The 21,858-nt window shown below is 46.9% G+C and overlaps 1 protein-coding gene across 1 annotated transcript in view; it reads left to right on the forward strand.

Annotated features, from left to right (window-relative positions):
- Nucleotides 1–18,958, forward strand: part of shisa9a (shisa family member 9a) — a 38,745-nt gene extending 19,787 nt beyond the window's left edge. Inside the window, exons 3-4 of the mRNA XM_084040169.1 lie at nt 8,595–8,867; nt 16,697–18,958. Of these exons, the coding sequence (XP_083896295.1) occupies nt 8,595–8,867; nt 16,697–17,583 (1,160 nt within the window). The 3' untranslated portion in view covers nt 17,584–18,958. The remainder of the gene's footprint in view (nt 1–8,594; nt 8,868–16,696) is intronic.
- Nucleotides 18,959–21,858: the final 2,900 nt, after the last annotated feature.

The following is a 21,858-nucleotide window of genomic DNA, read 5'->3' on the forward strand; positions in this document are numbered from 1 at the left end:
GATTCTCTCACAGGGGCCAATCGGTCCCTCTGAGGTACGACGATCCCTCGGGATCACGCCGAGCTTCCTGTAAGACTATTCCCCTTGAATGTGACATCTTTGATGAGGCGGAGGAGAGCAGGGAGAAGGCATCAGATGCTCAGATGTGTTTGAGTGTGCGATGCAGAGAAAGCGTGCTGACCTGCTGCCTCTGCAGAGACACAGATAAACGCTCAGCAGATGGACGGAGGGGAGCCGGGGATCGAGAGGCAGAGGGAGGATGGATAAACAGGTACAGAAATAACACCAGAGTCTGCTGCCTCGTGTGCTGATATCAGACCAGCATGGATCTATATCTGGCATATGGAGAGGAGAGCCAAACAACAAGCCTCTCATTCTCCCCCCTGCAGCCTCCCTCCTCGTTAACCCATCTAACATCTCCACATAGAAGCCACCGCGTTGTTTGATCGGATCAACCTCACATGCAACAGGTGTGTTCTCGTGGTAATCCGGCTCCATGCGGACTCACGCCACCTGAAAAAGTCCCTTAAAGTCGAGTTTTGACAATGTGAGGTCTGTAGATGATGATGAGGCACCGTGTTATGGCTTGTTTGTCCTGCGGCTCTGCAGACCTGGAAGCTCGCCCTCTGTCCCCCAAACAGAAAGGCAGCTTTGTGGCCGGGAAGAATCCTCTCACAGCTGCTCCGGCACGTTAACCCGGCAGGGACCGCCGGAGGGCCGGGTGCAGCAGACTGCAGCTTACAAACATAAAGCCTCTCTTCAGGGGAGCAGACGGGGTCAAAGACTGCCCGGGAATAAACTCGGAGGTTACGTTTAATTAAACACTATCAGCTATCGGGATCCTGCCTTCACTTGGGCTTTGTTATTATAGAGGCTGCTGGATTACATCACCTTGACCGCAATTAAAAATCCCAGACTGCCATTATCAATTACCGGTGTTCATAGAGCAAATCAAATGGAACACTTGTGAATGAGACAAGAATGTTTGGTATCGCGTCAACATTGACAATTCTAGCTTTGGAAGTACAACGTGGGATAACTGTTTGTAGGCCAACCCAGGAAGCATCGCAGTCGTTCCCTTGACAAATCAAAATGTGATTTTATGAGAAGCATAAACCTTCATATTCACGACTTTACTCTTATTACTTGAACGTTAAAATCTCTTCAGCTCGTGTTAACCACGGACCTGATTTCAGAGATCTAACCCACGAAGAAAACCAGACGCACGCACCCAAAATATAATCTCCTGGCAGAGATGATGATAATAATAATAGTAATAATAATAATAAAGCACCTAATCACATCCAATTAAAGCATGTTTCACAGCTCAGACAGGAAGAGGCACAGACAGAACGGAGCGGCAGCAGTGAGTGAAGGAAACCTCAGAGACAAACAGACGAGCTTCACTTCATCGTGGATGTGTTGTTGCTCCCAGGGATCGGGGGAGGGGCAAAGACAACATCGACTTCTCAGCATTATATCGACGAACGTCAACGGTTTGACCTGATGATGTCACTGGATTAAAAAAAAGGTACCAAATGTCACAACAAAGCTGTGAAACAGGAGATCCCCAAAGTCACAGCAGGGCGTATGAGCCGTCCGGCCGCCTCCCTCCGCTGGTATCTGGTCGGCCTGCTGGCACCTTGTGATCATTACCCCCCGTACACACATCATTATCATACACGGTGAGACTTCTGTAACGCCGTAGACAAAGGAAGTGTATTCAGTGTGGGTCAGATGGGGTCGATCCTCTTTAAGACCAGGACCGGGACCGTCACACAGCCAGCGTATCAGGTCGTCCCAGGGACCCGATACGCCGACCGGTGTCGGGCCAGCTCTTATCTCGTTAAGCAGACGGGGCCGGCCTGGTCTGGACTAATCCACATTAGATACAGTTTCATGGCCGGTGTCGGGTACAAACGTGACGTCTCGCGTCTCCCACACTAAACAGCGAGACGAGGTCGCCTTCATGGCGTTCTACCTGGCGTCCTCCCACATCTGTCTGATGAACCCAGGTGTTACCATTTACTTCACGCGTGACTCGTCTCCATCCACTCGTGTCGACGCCACGAGGTAGATCTGTTTTTTGCCGTGTAAATGGGAGCGTGGAGTCAGCTGCGATGACACATGACGATGCCCCCATCTGCTTCAGTTTAGCTGATCTGGATACAGATAGCGATGTGAGGCAGGGTCCGAGCCTGCAGCATGAGAAGCAGGGGGGATAAAGGACTGTGTTCTAAAGGAAGCATCCTCAGGGACACTGATGGGCACACAGCTTCCACACAACAGAGAGGTTTCTACTTAAAACAGGTCTTTGTAGATATCAGAGATATCTTACTATTGATTCAGTCTCCGGCTTTAACGACGTCCCGCGGGGACGTGAGTCCACACATTGTCCTGCGACAACAAGGACATGCTGGTTGGAATCTGTTGCACAAGGTTCCTCTGTGAATAACAAAGAAGCGGAGGAACAATAGAAATCGATAGCACTTCAAAATGAGCAAGGTATGACAGAGGGCTCTAATCATAAAAGAGGCCAACTGAAGTCATTGTGCTTCCAACGGCTCAGGGAGGAACAATTAAGGGGAGATAAGCTATTCTCTCCGCTATCATCTCCCACCGCCATTTTCCACGACACACTTTTCAATAATACGCTTCCTCGGCGACACACTTTATCTGTTTAATGGTCAGCCCTCGTGAGGATGGCTGCACTCCTCTCCAAGTCTGTCAGGCATCCCCAGAGCCCAGCATCCTCCAATCAGTGAGTGGAGACAAAGCACAGCAGCATATGGTGACGATGATGAGAGGAACATCACCAGATAATAAGCTGGGGATGTGACACATTGCTTTGGAGGAGACAGACAGCGTTTAGCCTTCAGGCTAAGCTACATGCTACGTGTTATTCATGGCCATGCACACCCGAGTCCTCGAGGCCCTGTTTGTGGGCCGATAAGTGAATACGGGTGTCAGAGACATGCCTTTAATATACTCACACCCTTTTATCACATCGCAGACGCCCAAGTCATCTCCTTCTAGCTGAAGGCCAAAGTCCTGGTTCCAGACCCGTTCTTCTCCCCCGTTTAACCCCTTCAATCTTTCATCATCATGGATGTTATTTAACGCTACTTAAAGTAGACATTGTGACATTAGGGCCACGGGGCAATCGCACCGAGCACTGGCCCCTACAGCTATGAAATAGCTGAGGGGAGCAAAGCCCAGAGCACCTATTGTTATCCAGTGGATTTTTTCCTAGTTTTTCATATAATTCAAATGAAGAAGATGTAGAGACAAGGCCAGACCTTCTTCAAGGCAGGAGGAGGTAATGAGTGGATGTATCACTTGATCAGGGTCAGGTCACCTCAGTTTACTGGGTGTGAAGTTCCAGGATGAAGGCTGACAAACAAACTGGAGGACTCCGATAGCGTAGACCGATGACGACGTCTACTTCTTATAGTCTATGATTATACCTTTAATCAAGCAGTAATTCATAAGTAAATGAGTTGAAGTCCTCTTGAATAACGGCGCCCTGATTGGAAAGACTCGACCACTCAGACTCTGACTTGTGAAGAGCCTCTAACAGCAGGATGCAGTTTGCTTTCCTTTTCTTTCAGGATGCTTCGGCATCAAACCGTTTGTGTCTGGGAGCTCTGTGGCCCTTCCTCTTCAAACTGGCCCCCCACTGCTGACAGAGCCAGCAGGTAGAGAGACCTACAGAGCCTCAGACAGCTGCTCCGCTCTCTCTCCCCAGCAAACTTTCTTGTTTCTTACATAAAAGATTTGGTGAATGTTTCTCTGCCGTGCCCACCGATCACGTAGGTGTGACCGTTCACCTCAGAGCCTCCAACATGCCTTCCTCACTGCAGCCTCCACATGACCTCGCTCACCTTCCCGCCCACCACACAAAGGGGATGTTACACCCGGTGTTCCTGGGGGGGGGATGGAGGGAGAGACGGACCGGAGTGATGGAGGGATGTAAACAGACAGGAGGAAGTTCACTACTCTCACAGGCCACACAGAACCTGCTCACCATCGTCACTGAGACTAAACATGCATATGGACCCCGCACACTCCATCACACATGAGGGCGAGGGACCCGGGTCGAGGGATCGGGCGAGTCAAAGCGGCATCACAAACACAGAAAGCCTCACAGGTTGGAGAAGGTTTGTGGTCGTGTGCATGAATGTTCATCCAACAGTTCAGAGAACATCACAAAGATGCTGCTGCTCCGTTTGAAAGCTTACAAGCAGCAGGACGTGTTTCAGCTCTCATTCTGAGGATCTACAACAACGGGGTTTTGTCCAAAGACGTCTCCTTTTTAACAAACAAGAGTACGGTCTTTCAATAAAACATGCAGGCTTTGTTTTTGTGACCTAGAAGGAGGTCTGGGAGGCAAGCAGACACGTGAAGAAGAAGAAGAGGAAGAAGAGGAGGAGGAGGAGGAGGGAGGGCGATGGACCGGCGGAGCAGCAGGCAGCAGCACATAGGTTGCATAACAATGACTTCTCCGTACAGTACAGCCGGCCTGCCTGTTGATATGTGGGCGCGGGTGACTGCGGGACAATGCGAACTCGCCGTGTGCTGCAGAGCAAATACTACACGAGTGAACGCCGTTGCCATGACGAGGGAGAGCGAGACGGAGAGAGGGTTGAGTAATGACAGGGAGGCAGATTTGCAGCTAAAGAAAAGAAAGAGGGTTTATCCGTTAGCAGAGTGGAGGAGAGAAAGAGGAAATAATAGATGAGTCAGCAGAGACATGACACTGTACAGCCGGCAGCCATGGAGCCGGGCCAGCACTCCTACATACGTGTCGCCTTTTCACAGCCTTTCATGTGTGGACACTCATCATGTCTGCTCCTCGCTGACGTTCTCCACCAGAAACCTTTGCAGGACCTAGTCTCTGCAGGACCTAGTCTCTGCAGGACCCGGTCTCTGCAGGACCCGGCCTCTGCGGGACCCGGCCTCTGCAGCGTTATAGCTTGTGGCGTGCACGGCTGACTGCACTGTCTGCAGCCTGGCGGTCATAAGCTCATCATCCACACGCCGTCTCATCAGTGCGGTCACACTTACTGTAATCCCGACGCTCCGGCGCCTTCGCCCCGCCGAGCAAATCTGTGTAAACGTCTCTTTCTTTAATGTTAAAGAGAAGCTTTAGAAATCCAACCCGCTGCCATCTCCCTCCATTCCTGAGGCAGACGCCTTCACAGGAGTAAACTCCCAGTTTCCCCCCGGCAGTGAGTGACATGCCACGTTTATATACTTGTACAAGCAGCAGTGTTGTGAGCAGGAAGAAACATGGTATACAGCAGAAGATAAATCTGTCCTACTGGGGGAGCAGTAATCTTGCCAAGCAGACGTCCGTGTTGTCGGGCTCATAGAGGTGTGAGGTAAATCAGAATTACTGACCCGTTAGAAGTCTTCTGGCAGCCGTTCAGCTGGCTATGAGATGGAGAAACACCTGTGGAAACCTGCTGGATCGGCACGGATTCCCTTCTTTAATACAAGACAACACTTCTTTCATGGGCGTGTCTGCATGTTTTCTCCAGAAGGACCAAGTTCTTTAGCATGAGAGATTGTTTACTACATTCCCATCTGGCATTTCAACTTCACATACACTGACAAGATGTCTAACTTTCAGCAGCACCACATTGCTTTCACTCACACACGTCTATACCCACTGACATATTTACTATGAATTTGTGCCAATGTACTCTCATTAAAACGGACGGGGAAGCATGTGTATCATCCCTTTACACCATTCCATCGGCAGGCCTTTCAGTGTTGGAGTGCACTATCTGGAGGTGCACGAGTTAGAAGAAACGACTGAGTGCAAACGTTCAGGCGGGGGATTGGACTGCCTACTTTTAAGAAGCCCAAGCATCCGTTATCAGTCTTTTATTTTGAAGTCACAGTCCCGAGAGCACATTATCCAAAATTCAATTTGGATCCCAGGAATTTTAAAGGCCTTCTTTTCAATCTTTTATTTGAAAAAGTCTTAATAGAAATGGGACGAATGAAGAGAGGAATTCAATATTACGGATCAACTCCAGCAGTTTTAACCTCCAGCAAGAACTGCAGGTTACGTGATCACAACTGTCCATGTGGATCTGGTTCAGAGTGCATTCAGGCTCTCAGTAAAACCCATGTATTGATCCAGTACAACGGGCTGATTAGAGACGATGGTTTCTCTGTGCTACACATGTTTGGTTTTTCTGTAGACATCTGGCTTCTGATGTGAAACTGTTAACAACGTTAGTGTCCGTAATTGAAGGTCAACTTTAGAGCTAAGTGTTAAAGTAGGCCGGCGTTGTGACCTGTCAATCAGCACGTAAGCCCCGCCCCAGAAAGCATCCCCTGCTTTCTGGTCTGTTGGACTCTAAATGGACCGGTCACCATTACGTTGGGCATCACACCTCGGGAGCAGGAATGCATCGCAGCTGTGACAGGAAGTAGTTAAAGGCTGCGGTGACCTTTCAGTGTGTTGGGATCAGCCGGGTGACGCCTCCCTTTCATCGTCCTGGTGACAGCTGTCCGTCATCCAGCGGCCGGGATCACAGTGATGTCATCAGGGCGCTGTGTTTGTTTCCACTGTGTGTGATCCTCCTCACCCAGATCAAAAGGGAGACAGATCCCAGAACAGCCCACTAGCTGGATCTATTTCTTCTTCCTCTCTCCAAGATTGCAGGTCGTCATTTCAGTGTATTTTGGCTCAAACCGCCGTCATCTGAGAGCCAACAGAGTTACTATACATGTGAATAATTACAGAGCTCTGTACGAGGAGAAAAGGCAGGATTGTTTTCTGCTCTGAAGAAGACGTGCATTGTAAATAATGTGATTCACAGGCAGCAGCACTGATCCTCGTCATGACCTTCTGCAGGAGCAACAGGCTTCTTCAGGGACGATTAGCAGATCCTTTAAATGTTGGACAGGACGATGAAAAAACAAATCCACGATCGCGTCTTCTGTCATCACCACTTCTAACAGCGTGCTTGGTGCAGCATCTCGTATGAATCATCTCTTTGAGGCTTGTCTGAGGTGTTGAATTGCTTTTGAAGTTGCTTCTTTCCAACTTGATTTACTGTTGGAACCAGATGGCCCAACTCCAGCATTTCTAACGGCTGCTGAATAAAGCAACGCGGGACGCAGGAACATTTGCTTTTATGCTCTGGGAATCATTTCATTATTTGTCGGGGCAATGCTTCGTCACAGAGAAGTTGCAGCAATTTGTAATAATCTAAAATGACTGTGGGAGCATAATGAACAGTTCCACGTGGTCTTTGAACGGGATGACTTGCATTTAAAGGAATAGTTTGACATTCTGGGGTAAATGAGCTTGTTTGACTCCAGTCTGCAGGAGAAATGCCCAGCATGCCTTGTGTTTGCTGCCGAGCAGCAGAAGGCCATCTGTACACCTAGACGAGGGCGAGAATGTGTACTTACAGGGCCGTGGTGACATTGTCCATCTTTCAACCTCCGTATATTTTCTCTCCTGCTTTCAGCCTCAATGACTTTGTCACTTTTTCTCCATCCCTTCATTCTTTATGCATCCTCATCCCTCTCTCCCTGTTCTCTCCCTCTCACTCGGCCGTCTCTTAACTTGTTCTTTCTCAAATTATCAAGTGGCAGTTTTTGGGGCTTTTAACAGAATGTATTTCAGTAACAAGCCTTCGCCTTCGCTAACAGGAATGTGCAATTATGCGTCAAGACTCGGCGCGGTGCGAGGACAATGCTGAAGAGGGATCCTCCGGATCCCCACTCGGCTTCTAACGTTGAGTTTAAAGTTTCCCCGCGGCTCCACTACGCCGGCTTCACATCCATCTGCAGCCTTCACATCTAGTTTCTTCCAGAGGAGGTGCAGCAACTTCAGGAGCTCAGATCCATTCAACTAATCAGATAGAGCCGCGGCTGAGAGGACTACTTTGAATATGTGCGACTGATTGCCTGCTAATCCTAATCAGAACAAAGTCTGCTGCTCAGCTTCAACATATGCTTTACTGGGTTACGGTGATTTATTATGTATGAGCTGCACAGACGTTGGGATCGGTTTGTGCCTTCAACACATTTTACCTGAAGCACTTCCTTCCAACTGCTTTTAGAAACGGCAGTAATATAGTAACTGTGATGTAAAATATAGTTCAAAAACATGAAGCAGAGAATAAACTGCAGAGAGTTAAATAAGTAGCTTGATGAGATATGCAGACTTCCATCCTCAGTAACGGTCCTGTCTAATGGCTGAAACCATGTAAATGGTTTAAATGGCTGCATGCGACACTATGTTCAGACAGAACTACTCAGATATGCTGAAAAACTAATCAAATGATTCCGTCTGGCATTTCGAGCATTTCTCTCCTAAAAACATTAACACATTATCTTACAAATTAGAACAAAAATCCAATCAGAAAACATATTTCCTTTCCGTTTTGAGGCTGATGAGTGAAACATATTTAAATGTGTATTCCAGCAGTAATACTGTAATTATTGGTGAGACCTTGTGTGATACATGATGATCAGCTGATGATGCTGACATGGATGGATGTGGATGTTTCATCTGTAAACCTGAACCTGGTTCTAACGGCGTAACGTGTGCTTGTCCACAGAGGGGGGTCAGATCAACAACAACGTGGGCCAGGGCTCCAACATGGGCCAGCAGCACCCGTACCCGGCCCTCAGCCAGCTGGCTCATGTCTATGAACAACAGCACCAGCAACAGCAGCAGCAACAGCAGCAGCAGCAGCAGCAACATCATCAGCAGCAGCAGCAGCAGCAGCAGCAACATCAGCAACAGCAACATCAGCAACAGCAACATCAGCAACATCAACAGCAGCAACAAAACAAGGACCTGAACAAGTACGCCTCCCTGAAGGCTGTGGGTGAGTGTCTGTCAGCTTCTCCTCTCCTTGTTAAATGTCCGCGGACTTCATTTTTAGAGAACCAGCTGATTCTAGCGCTTGTTGCCGGTGGCTCCGCCTCCAGACGCTGCTGCAGGCGGAGCCTCATCGTCGCTGTGCATCTTGGGGCTTCCCTGATTCTCATCACTGTCTGATTCGTTGGCAGCTAATCTCTACGCTTCATCAATTCCATGTGTTTTTTTTTGTTTAACGTTTCACGAACGTTTTCTGCTCCAAACTCAAAGCAGGATTTTCCAAAGGCGTCCAGCAGCAGTGCGAGTGATCGCTCCTCTCTGACAGGTGTTATTGATTGCACCACCGAACTGGACGCGCTGTAAAACTCAAACAGCCTGCTCATCAAGCTGTCTGACAGCGTCATGCACGCCGGTGCAGCTGATATCTGAGTCCTCCTCACCATGCCGTATGCTACTGGCAGCCGCAGCGCTGTTTCCGAACCTGGATTCATTTCACATGGACGTGTGAATATTTCAGTGTGTGTCAGCTTGTTCCTGCCACGCAGGTTTCGCTGGTCCTCTGAATCCAGCCCACTCTCGATGCCGGACCGCTCCCACTTCCAGCAACACATCTCGCTCTCTGCAAACAGCTGCAAGATGTTCTCCGTCTGGGTTTCTCAGAGAAACAAACAGCTTGTGTTTGTTGAGATTTCATTTTAATGATGCAGGCGTGAACTTTGAATGTGTCCTAAATTTAAATGTGTTCACTTCAGCATAGTGAGTACACGTAGTGCATGTGTAGCCGTGACTCATCCACATGTTACAATAATGGATCATCATGTCTGTTTGTGATGCTGCTGCCGCTGGCTGGAAGCAAGACGAGTTTTTATTATTATTAGAGCTGTTCGGAGGGGTTCATCCCCCCTCGGCCTTTTTCACAGCCTGGAGTCAACGTGGATTTATGTAACCGACGTACATAAAATAGTCACTTAATTCTAAAAAATAAACACAGAGCTGGAGTTTATGAAAGAGTGGCAAAGGAAACTAAGTCATTCAGAGTCTGCTTTTATTGATCTCCAAATGTGTTCTTCTTTAACTAATGGGAGAGCCTCTCTGATCAATATCCATGTAACTCCGGATTTATTGGTAATCGATGAGATCATGTGACATTTTTAAAAAACTAATCCTGTGACTTCTGATGGTAACTGATAGAATCAGATCTCATTTAGGGACTTCATGATAAAAGGGGGTGAATTCATACGTACGCATCACTTCCACTTCACCAATGTTGGCTATTTGATGTAAATCCGTGTAAAGTCGGTGACGAAGACGATGATGAACACTGACATCCTGAGTCTTGGACTGTTGTCATCTTGCTGTTTATTTCTGTTCATCCCCAGATAACAGGCCAAATATAGACATCACACAATAGATATTTTCTGCTCCAGCTGTGTTTGATTGCAGAAAAGTGTTCAGTTATCTGAAATGCCAACAGAACACGTCTTGGTTTCAGTCCCCACATATCACACAACAAAGGGATTCTTCTCCGTGTTGTCTGCACACAATAATCAACCAGGAGAGAATGCATCCATCGTAGGAGAGATGTCTTCAACGGACCAGAATGCAGTGCAGCCTCTATTTGAGGAAGGGACGCTCTCCCACTGTTTCCAACCGATGAACCTGACTCTGATGCTCCAGCTTTCATCTCCAGCGAACAGAAACCCGACAGATGGATGCAGCACACTCCGGGGACCGGGGAGGGCTTTTTGGGAAATAGCTAACTAAAATAGATTAGGCAGGTTGATGGGGGGGAAAAAGGTTAATTCTAGGAAAACTCTTGGAACATGTTCAGTATTCTGCATGGAGAATGTAATCTACACAGCAACAGTATTCAAAGCTGGATTTACTCTTTTTTAAGTAGTTCTTCCTCAACAAACGCCACAAATACTTAATTACCTGGTTAGAAACATCTTAAAATCATTAAAAAGATCTGTTCTGTATTCATATTAGGAAGCTTGAACTAATGGAATCCTGCTTGTCCTTCCACATCTGGAGAGAAAGTTTGATCAGTTGGTTTATTTACTGTGGATAGCAGCCACATCTGTCCTCTGTTTCCACACACAGTCTGGTCTGGTCTCTGGACTAATGTGAGCTAGCTGAGAGAACATGACCCGATTCTCACTGGATTTATTATCTCAGGAAACATTGTAAACAATCATTTATGGACACTCTCTTCACCAGTAAAACATGATGTTCAATTCGTGAAACTTAAGGCGAGCTTGTGATTGACTGCACCCTCTCTCACAATGGTCATTTATACAGTGAATTTCAGGGAATTACACTTCATTATTTTCATACAGACTGAGAACGGCGACACTTCAGAATTAATGCTCTTAGTTTTTTCAATTAAAAAAGCTCCCGACTCCCACACACACTTCACTCTGCTTCTCTCTGTTCGGCAGTGACCTTCCTCAAGACCATTTAACTTAACAACTGCATGAAAACACAAGAAACTCCAAAGTAAAAGCCCAGATCTAGAACCCCCTTTCTATTATTGAATTAAGAATTGATTTTAAACCAAAGCGTGACCCTCAAGAATCAGAATATTCTAAATATGATGCTCCCGAGGTAGCATTAACAGAGTGACGTGTTGGGAGAGGAGAGACTGCTCAGATGAAACCAGTCTAGAAAGCCTGGAAACGGACACGTGGCCTCTTATGGACTGAATCGGTCTAAAGCAGAAACAATTCTCTTCCCTTCCTTTCAAACCACTTCTTCTCCGTCGCTGCTCCTTTCTATCTCAAATGACCCTCATCTTCCCGTCACCACTTCTCCACAACCGTTTTCCTCCCGTTTGCTCTTCTAACCTTAAATGCCTTGTTTTTCTCAAACCCCATCTCCTCCCCGTCCCTCCTCGCCACCTTGTCCCCTTCATTTCCTCTCACCTTCCTTCCCACCTCTCTCCATTTTTCCATCTCCTCTTCTTCCTTCTTTCATATCAGAGCTTTTATCACCCTCCTGCTCTCTACTCTGCATTTCCCCTCACCTTTTCTTATTTCTGCTGTTGTCCCCCCCCCCCCCCCCCCCCCTCAAATCCATCAGGCTCCATATCGTTGCTTAAAGAATCAGGAGGGTGCTTATCTTGACCCTCCCTTATAGCAGCTCATATCTGATTCCAGGTCTGTAATTGAAGGGAGGGAGGCCGCTCCACCCCGCCTGCTCTCCGGCTCACACTTGACTGGCACATTTCCATTCCACAAGTGATATTCAAAGCGGCTCCTATGAAATGATTGGAAACCTGTCTAGAAATGCACGGCAGCCTGGCGAGCTGCCAGTCCAACCATGTCAACGTCTCTCACACGAAGGATGGAGATGAAGAAAGACTAAACGCCGGCAAACAAATACAGAAACGCTCTTTCAGAAGTCCCCTCTGTGCGAGCGCCGCTAATCTTGAGGAACATGAATGGACTTCCTCTTTTCTCCTCCTTTGCTGTCTGGTCTCTCTGCCTGCTGACCCAGGAGAAATAGAACCAGGCCGAAATCTAAGATCAACACCATTTACCCAACTTCCTCTGCCTTTTTTCACTTTTCTTTAATTGCCTCTGCCACTTTCCCAATGGTCTACCATCCAGCTGATAAGCCACAGCTCTGTCAATCAATAGCCCTCTCCCCGTTCCCCTGTGCATCTATATAAGGGCACTTTATCGAATTCTAACTGCAGCTAACTGCCGTCTCCTACAAGTACAAACAACCAATTATGGCCCACGTCTAAAGCACACTCGTACAGCTGCCATGAAGCCCTCAGGGATGGTATTTTCTAACATGGCTGTAAATGTTTTTCATGGATCGTCTGTAAAGTTAGGTGACAGAATCTCAACCTGGAAGTTGCCCAGTACAGCCAGTTAAGTGCTGATGGCTACTGACTACAAACCACATACTCCGCCTACTGCTGTAGTATTTATTGCAGTGATTTGTATGCACGACTCAAATAGAAAAGATAGTTATCGGTGTGCAAATGTAAATGATTGCCAAATATCCCCACACCATCATTTAATCTCCTATAATCTCTTTACATGCAAATGAGTTCCAAAAATGAATTGCAAAACGCAACTCAGCCAGCAGCTCCCGAGACTAAACACCAAGATGCCGACCTAGCGGTGGCACTAAAGGAGAAAGTAACGGGGATTCATCCTTCGGGCACAAAACCATCCGATGACTGTTAAGATAGTTGGACGGAGAACAAGAGGTTCTTAGAGCTGCCAGAGTGGATAAAATGTTTATGACCATAAGATCTCACATTCTCCAGCTTTTTACAATCACTTTGTTCCTGCTGGCTACGACAGCTCATTCTGTGTGCTACAAACAGCCTCTTTGCTTGACATTACTGGACTTACAGAGAGCCGGTTCAGATTAAATCTTTATATGTATATATTTATATTTATGACAGTATTTTCCTGCCAAAGAACCCAACCATTTAGATGTAAAGAGTTTCCTTTTATCGGAGTGAAAAAGCCTCATAGGCAGTAAATAAGACAATAAAAGTCCTGACTAATGGATGTTTCTAGGTAGGGGGGCAGCACTGTGGCAGGGAGATCCACCCACGTACAGTTAATACAAACCATTCCAGGAAAACATTAGCTGTTGAATTTGGAAAAACATATTGTTATATGTAGAAAAAAAAACTAGGTTTTTAAGACTTTAAAATGATTAAAACCCTCCATTATCTTTGCAGACTGGCAAATAAAGAGCAAATTGACATATTGGTCTAACCCTAATCAGGTCCTCGTGTTGTTGGTACCAAGGGACTTCAGAGAAGCAGGGCTTGATGTGATTTCGATGCATAATGCATGCTGGTCTCGGTGGGCTGCTGGCCTTTGTCAGGCGCTGACATGCAGAGCCCACGCTGCGAAACAGCTGCCTTTTCCGTTTCCTCTCACGTACGCTGCTGGATGTGTTCACCGGCAAGCCGACTGCCGCCGGATTGATTCACCTGTCGCCTGAGCAGGTTTGATCCCCAGGGGCGGTCTAGCGGCGACTCGGCGGGTGAGACGCCAACAACCCCCCCCCCCCCCCCACCACTACCTTATCCTCACAAACACCTCCGCCGTCCCTTCACTCGCCTCCCTCCAAGTTCACACAGTGATAAAGTAGATTTATAGTTACAGCGGCAGAGCGAAGTCGCTGAGTGTGTTAACTTTATCTTCAAGGACGTGGAAGCAACATGGGCTTAAGAGCAATGAGTCGCCTGTGAACGTGAACGGGGGGGGCATATTTGGTAGTGATAAGAGAGCCTGTGGCTTGGTGACAGTGACTGACAGAGGGAGGAATTAATAAGAGGCATAAAACCTGACTGCTCAAAGGCTAAAGAGACATACACACACACACACACACACAAGATATGGGGAGATAATACGACACAGAGAGGCGGCTGTCTGGTGTGACATTGTACTGTATCTATGTATGCATTCCCTCACACTCCTTAAAACATCACATCACGTGTTGTTATTATCTGCATGTACGTGCAACTTCATGTGGTGAAGCAGGCCCTTACCTCAGCGTCGTGTTGTCGGAAGGTTGGAGGAATGATGGGAAGGAGGCTTGTGCCCATTTCTGTACCACGATGTACCTGCAGGAGAAGAATATATGTGCTGGTCAGTCACGCTGGATGAGTAGCTTGTTTACCATTTACATTTACATTTAGGTCATTTAGCAGACGCTTTTGTCCAAAGCGACTTACAATAAGTACATTTGTCAAAAGAAGGAAACAAAGAAACCACAACGTATCATTGCCGATAAAGTAAGAGCTAAAAATAGAACAAGTGTTAGGTCCTCATCTGAGTAAACTAGTACTTCAAGAGCAACAGTGCTACGATCAGAGTGCTATAGGTAAGGTTTTTTTTTTTTTTTTTTGGGGGGGGGGGGGGGTGTTAGTGGGTCATGCTATGTAGAGTCGAGGTGAAGTCTGAACAGGTGAGTCTTGAGCCTTTTTCAGAAGATTTCGGAAGTTTACCGAAGGCACTACTTCATGTAACTGTATACGGTCGGCTGTAAATGCATTCTATCCTTTTGTTACACTTTGTGGAAGCATCCCAATGAGTCACCGAGCTAACATGTCTATACGGGAGCATTAAAACCTGGTGTATGACAAGTGGAGTCACTCAACGTACGAGCCCCGCCCTACACTAAACACAAAAACAGCACCGACTGTAAATCTTTGTTTCCTCTTTGCTACAAGTCCAATCTGCCACTTCAGCACCACGGACAGTTCTATGGATTCAGCACACAGTGTTGTTACTGATATGTACTTCAGCACCACGGACAGTTCTATGGATTCACCACAGTGTTATTACTGATATGTACTTCAGCACCACGGACAGTTCTATGGATTCAGCACACAGTGTTGTTACTGATATGTACTTCAGCACCACGGACAGTTCTATGGATTCACCACAGTGTTGTTACTGATATGTACTTCAGCACCACGGACAGTTCTATGGATTCACCACAGTGTTGTTACTGATATGTACTTCAGCACCACGGACAGTTCTATGGATTCACCACAGTGTTGTTACTGATATGTACTTCAGCACCACGGACAGTTCTATGGATTCAGCACACAGTGCTGTTACTGATTTGTACTTCAGCACCACGGACAGTTCCATGGATTCAGCACACAGTGCTGTTACTGATATTTCAGAGGCAGATGAGAGGAACATATTCAATAGGGATGAATTCGGGCCGACACATATGTTCAAATAACAGTTTGGCCTGCCGCCCGTGAACACACCAGCGTTTACTCTTGTTTATTTAGTTTTGCTGTAATTTAATCCACTCTCATGCCGGGTAATCAACAACAGCTGTTTTAAAGTCATTTAGCATTTCATTATGCCGTCTTGGAATAAGATATGATTCAATCATACAAATGTATTAAACAACCTTTAATATAGTCTGACATTCTTTCACATGGAGAATATCTCATCCAGCCAAATGACCCCCTCTGCCACTGCAGTCTCTCTGCTGCTAGATGGAGACGGGAACAGCAGCTACTGACTATAATACATCTTGCTTTTCTGCAACTTGTCTGTCCGAAGAAGAAAATGTCAAACCGTGCTTGTAGAAAACCACATTCGTAGCTCAGAAAACATTCTAGCTGTGGAATTGCACTGCCCTTCATTTCCTGCCTAGAAAGGGCCGTCAACAAGGTCTTCTTGAAATCTCTTGGAGTTATTGTGAGCGATGTCAAAGGGGGGGGGGGGGGGGGGGGGACATGAGCCGTGCTCTTTTCATCAGAGCGAACAGCACCACCACCACACAGTGTTTCCTCGGATTCATCAGGGAGGAGGCGGTGAGGTGGAGCCATTCTGGGCTCTCCTTTTGATTCCACTCCCCCGGTGGCATGACGGCCTCATGCAGGCGTTTACAGTAGCCCTGAAACACGGTTGGTCAGTGGCTGAGGCTGACTAACAAAGTTAAAATATACAGGGTTTGTTCTACGACCTTGTGGGAGTAAAAAGGGATGGGATGTTTTCAATCCAAACTTCTGCCAGTGTTTGTGTGCTCACAAGTGCACGTCTTAGTTTGCTGCTTATCTGCAAAGTGCTGAAAGTCTTATTTTATGAGTCACTCCATATAAAATATTTATTTTATTTCCGTTCTGTTCCACAGTAGCAAAACGGACAAGCTTTGATATTGTTTTTTTAAACTGACAGTCTAAAAAGAGCAAACAATTTAGAGGAAGCAAATTAATTTAGATTTCCACATTTATCCCAAGATTCCAGCTGTGCCCTTTAGCAGCTCTTTCATGTCCACTTAACGTTTTCATTAGCCTTCTGTTTCTCTCTCTCCCTCTTTTATCAGCTGCCAAGTACAACGGTGAAGTCTACAACAAGCGTCGGCTGATGGTGGAGCTGCCGCCGAAGGCCGGCCTTCCTCTCCAGCCCATCGGCAACACCAGACCCTCCATGGGCAACATGTCGGCAATGACCCCTCCGATGACCACCAATCCCATGGCTTCGAACCAAATGGCCTCCAATCCCATGAACTCCACCATCACCCACATGACCTCCATGAACCAAATGACATCTATGATGCCGATGACCTCTATGACGCCCATGACTTCCCTCACCCAGATGACCTCCATGGCCCCTATGACCTCCATTACCCCCATGACCTCCCTGGGTCCACTGACTCCTGAGCCAGTGGCCACATATGTCACTGAGATGCCCAGCATCTCCTCCGTCTCGACCCTTCCGACGGAACGGCACCTGGCCGGTGTCGGGGGAGGAGGGGGACTCAAGCTGAACGGCCAGAAACCCAAAGGCAGCCATGGTCACGTGAGCCACAGCTCTCACACACACAGTCACGGCCACAGCGACAGTAGCAAGCCGCCAGGACTCGGGGCTACCTCCCTGGCACACATGGCAGGGACCATGCCAGGTGGCACGTCCCTGGGCATATCCAGGGCCGCCGAGGCTGCCATTGGCTCCAGCTCGGCTACGATGGGCCGCCCAATGGCGTACAGCTCCAACACAATCGCGGCGGGGCATGCGATGGGGCTGGGGCTGAAGGCCTGGGACGGGACTGAAACGGTGGGTCGGAGGAAGACCTACGGGCACAAGAGGCCTCAGTGTACAGTGCTCGAGCCCAACCAACTTCACAGCACCAGAGGCCACAGCCACAGCCACCACTTCCTCCCCACACAGCCCTACTTTGTGACCAACAGCAAGACAGAAGTGACTGTGTGAGGGAGGAAGAACGGGGGAGGAGCGGGAGAGGATGCATGTGGAGTGGCGAGTAACCCTGCGACTACCAACCCTGCGTTGGTGCAGATCTGTATGTGTTTGTTGGCTCGTTGGTATACTGCTGAATGTGGTGGGACAGTGACACTGTGTCTGAGTTCACCAATCAAATCACTGAACAGAACGTTGTTGTCAAACAAATGGCGTCCGAGTTCACGTCATCTGTAACCAGAACTTCAAAGAGCCGACGCAGCAGGGAGGCGCTTTAGTCCAACACACGGATGGAAACTGAGAAACTGCTGATGATTAAATGGACTGGCTTAAGAACCAAACCTGAGAAGCAATATAAGGGATTAAGTGCAAAGCACCCAAGCATTGTGGGAAAGGAGAAACAGCAAACAGTTCTGCTCATCTGCCCAACAAAGCGTTGAATGGCTCGGAAGAAATGACATTCCCTCATGATCAGCTCCCCCCACCCTAAATCTCCTGAGGGCTCTGAAACAGGCACACATGATCAGGGGGGCGGGGTTTGGACTGCAGACATGCAGGGCTTTGTAACTGTGGCTATTCAGAAGCTCCTCCATAAGATGTGCAGCTGAAGGTCGACCTTCTCCACCCGGCTCAGAGGATGGAGGCTGTCACACGGCATTGTTCTGGTCTGGTCTGTGTGGTGACAGCTGGCCCAGAGGAGGGGGGAGGAGGCAGGGAGGCAGCATCTGGATGATGCTGCAGTTAGCAGAGGCGCCACTGATTCTCCCACACACACACTCACACACACACTGTAGAAATACCACACACCATGGTCTGACCAAAATGGGGTTTTTAACAAACAATAACAATCATTTTAGTATAAAGTTACAGATTGCTGGCGTTTAGTTGAATTTGTGCATATTTTTTATCTTTAAATTTGACTGTTTGCAATTCAAAAACAAATCTCAGTGCTTCTCCAAAAATCTATTCTGATCTGTGAATGAAACCAGCGCAGGACTCCGGAATGAAACTCCGCAAAGATGTAACTGACACGTGGCAGCTAAGTCGGAATGAGCTGCCGTTTCCATTCTGGGTTCATGTTTGCATAAATGAAAACTATTTACACCAAGTTTGCACAATTAAAGGAATAGTGTGAAATATGTGTATTTGAGTTAGATGATAACACTTATGTCTGCATGTTAACTATCAGCCAGTGGTTGGTTAGTTTAGCTTAGCTTAGCATAAACACTGGAAACAGCTAGCCTGGTTCTGTCCAATAGTACAAACAAAATGTCCATAAAAGCATCTCAAAAGCTCACTAATTTATGTTCTATCACTCTTTCTGAAATAAACACAAAGAAACCAAAATAAATTACCATGAATGAAAAAAGACACCACATATACATATGCAGCCATATATAGTATATATATACCCATATATAGTATATATATATATATAGTATAGAGTATACCCCATATTATGATCAAATTTACAATTTAACAGTAGTGCAAGAATGTTGTGCAAAGTGTGAGCTTTGCACAGATTGTGCATGGGTTGTTATACTGTATCAACATAGTTGTAATTGAAGACTGCCACCAGAAAGTAGGCCAGTTGAAATCACTCAATGTTCTAGCAGAAATAACTCCATCACAATCAGCAGAAATATAACTATCTGGGTTACATGACTCAAACATAAAAATAAACCCTTAAGTTTGACAAATAGGCCAAATCCTGTAATGATGTTACATTTATTAGCAGCTGCAGCCAGTTATCATGTTGACCTTGTATTCTGAAGTGCTGCTTCCACCTCCAACACTCGCGCTACATAAGATGCATTTTAAGCAATCAGATGGTAATCAGACAATGCTCCTAAAAATAGAAGGAGCGTGACGATGGATTATGATTGTTTTAACCATCTCGGGTCAGAGGAACATTTGGTGGCACCATTAAATCCATTAAAGCACAAGTAAAACAACATGTAAATATGAGATGTGCACATGACATGACTATCTGGGGGGGGGGGGGGGGGATTTCAGTGTGACACATTTTATTGGAAGCTGCTCTCATGCTGTGGAGTCACATGACTGGAAACCTGAGACCAAACTGAAAGCAAGCATGGAACAGGATTTAAAGTCATCAGAGCATTAAAATGTGTCACCTTTACACACACACACACACACACACACACACACACACACACACACACACAATACATTACAGGGTGGACTCTGCTTTCCCTCTGCTCCCACAATGCCGAGCGGCAAGCGTCATCACAGCAGGGAGACAGAGAGTCGGTACTGTTACTGCCTGTTGTATATGAAAGACTGTGAAACTCCAGATCTTGGCCCTTTGTAGCGATAATGTATTATGCTTTTTATATATACACACACACACACACACACACACACTCATATATACACACACACACACACATAGCCTCTCTCTCTTAATCTTTCTTTTCATCTTTTCCTATTCTTCACTTCTTTTCACCCTTTTCCTTCTTCTTTGCTCTCTTGATGTCTGAATGGAGAAATATGCGAGAAACAAAAACGGCGTTGTGATGAATCTTTTCTGTGATAGTGAAGTGCACTCACGATGAGACAGTGAATAAAAATCCCCCCCCCCCCCAAGGCACGATTGCTTTTCCCCCGTGTGCATTGTTCCAGCAGGAAATATAAGTGATTGATTCTGTGTGCCAAAAGTATTATTCAGTTTGCAATTCTGTAATCTTGTGTCCCCTCAAAACACTGCGCACTTCTCACTCTGTAACTTTTTCAGCGTGTGTGTGTGTGTGTGTGTGTGTGTTTGAGCTTAACTCGGGGGGGATGATTATTGTCTCTGAAGAAGTCAAAACTCAAACAAACAAGCCAATCAAAATGAACCGTATAGAAATGGAGTTGCCAATCCCATAAACCTGTTTGCTTCCGATGACAATCCTTTGCAGATTTTGTCAGGATTTTGTTCCCCACCTGTATTTATTTTCTCCTCTTCTTGCCAGCTGGTGGGTGCGTTTGCAACAGAGTTGAGAAGCAGGTCAATGTTTGCTCAGGATGTGGATTATCGGACCCAATTGACTTAATCCAGCAAGGCGGAAACGCGGAAATATGAAGCCCTCCTTGCCATCACACACTGCTCCGTCCTTAAAGCCCATTCAGCTCTGCAAGAGCAGCCACTGGAACACAATCGCTAAGCAGGCAGGGCAGTTAGTAAACAAAACAGGAAAGCAGAAGCCTCATCCCTCATGGCAACAGCCAAAATCAACCCGCTGCAAAGCAGGGAATTGGTTGCGCTGGCTGGCTCGCGGTTGATGGGGTCAGGGCCACAGATGAGTGGGTTCAGGAAGCAGCCATGTCTGACATTTTTCATCAGACGAGTCAGCCAGACAAAAAATGCCACAGCAGAGACTAAAGGACACAGGTAGTCTGCAGGCTCAGTGAGGGAGCCAGCAGGAGCCCTGGAACCGCATCCATTCATCATTTATTCCAACAGTCGACATTCTGACAACACCATTTGGGGAGAAAATGTAGTCTTTGTCCTTATCAGTGCTGGCTCACAAATAAACAACTGTCGAACGGAGCAGGTCCCACAGAACAGAGATAAATGTGCTGAATTACACCACAGACTGGGGGAATCCATGCCGATTGGCTGCCGGCTGTTACAGCTACTAAGGCAAACCAGGTCTGCACACCTCAAAGCCGGGGAGGATTTCCACCGGTTCCTGGTGTGATCCGGCCTTTAGTCCAACGATCCAACATGTCCTCCCCCTGCTGGCCTCTGCAGTTACTGAGATGGTGAGATGTGGAATATCTGCACCTCTTCATGTCTTACCTGCCGTCACACCGGTAATTAGGGGTGCCCACTCAGACTCGGACCATTCAGGTCCTGATTGCCCTGTGGTGCACCACCTGCCACCGCTCAAAGCTCGTTCTCTATTATTCTCTTTCTTCCTGCCTGAATGGAAGTCAAATGAAGAGTGGAGACGCAATCGGCCTAATTATAGAAATCAGACTGAGTGGGAGGTTCAGCGGTTCAACGGCACGTTGATCCAGAATCCAGTCCAGCATGCATCCTGCAGTCAGGTGGCGTTCATGCTTCTGCTGGACATGCTTTGCCCTTTTAAACCTGCTAAATAACTAATATTATATTGTTTTATTATGGATGCAATATTTTGACTGAATTCACACTATTATGTATTTATTCATTCTTTTTAATCTCAATCAGACTTTGAACTGAAACAGACTGCAGTGAGCGCCATGTTCAGCCTTGGATCTTTGGTCCTCCTTTTATATACTTTGCCATGAAGCATCGCG

This window comes from Eutrigla gurnardus, assembly GCF_963514095.1.
Source record: "Eutrigla gurnardus genome assembly, chromosome: 22".
Taxonomy (NCBI): Eukaryota; Metazoa; Chordata; class Actinopteri; order Perciformes; family Triglidae; genus Eutrigla; species Eutrigla gurnardus.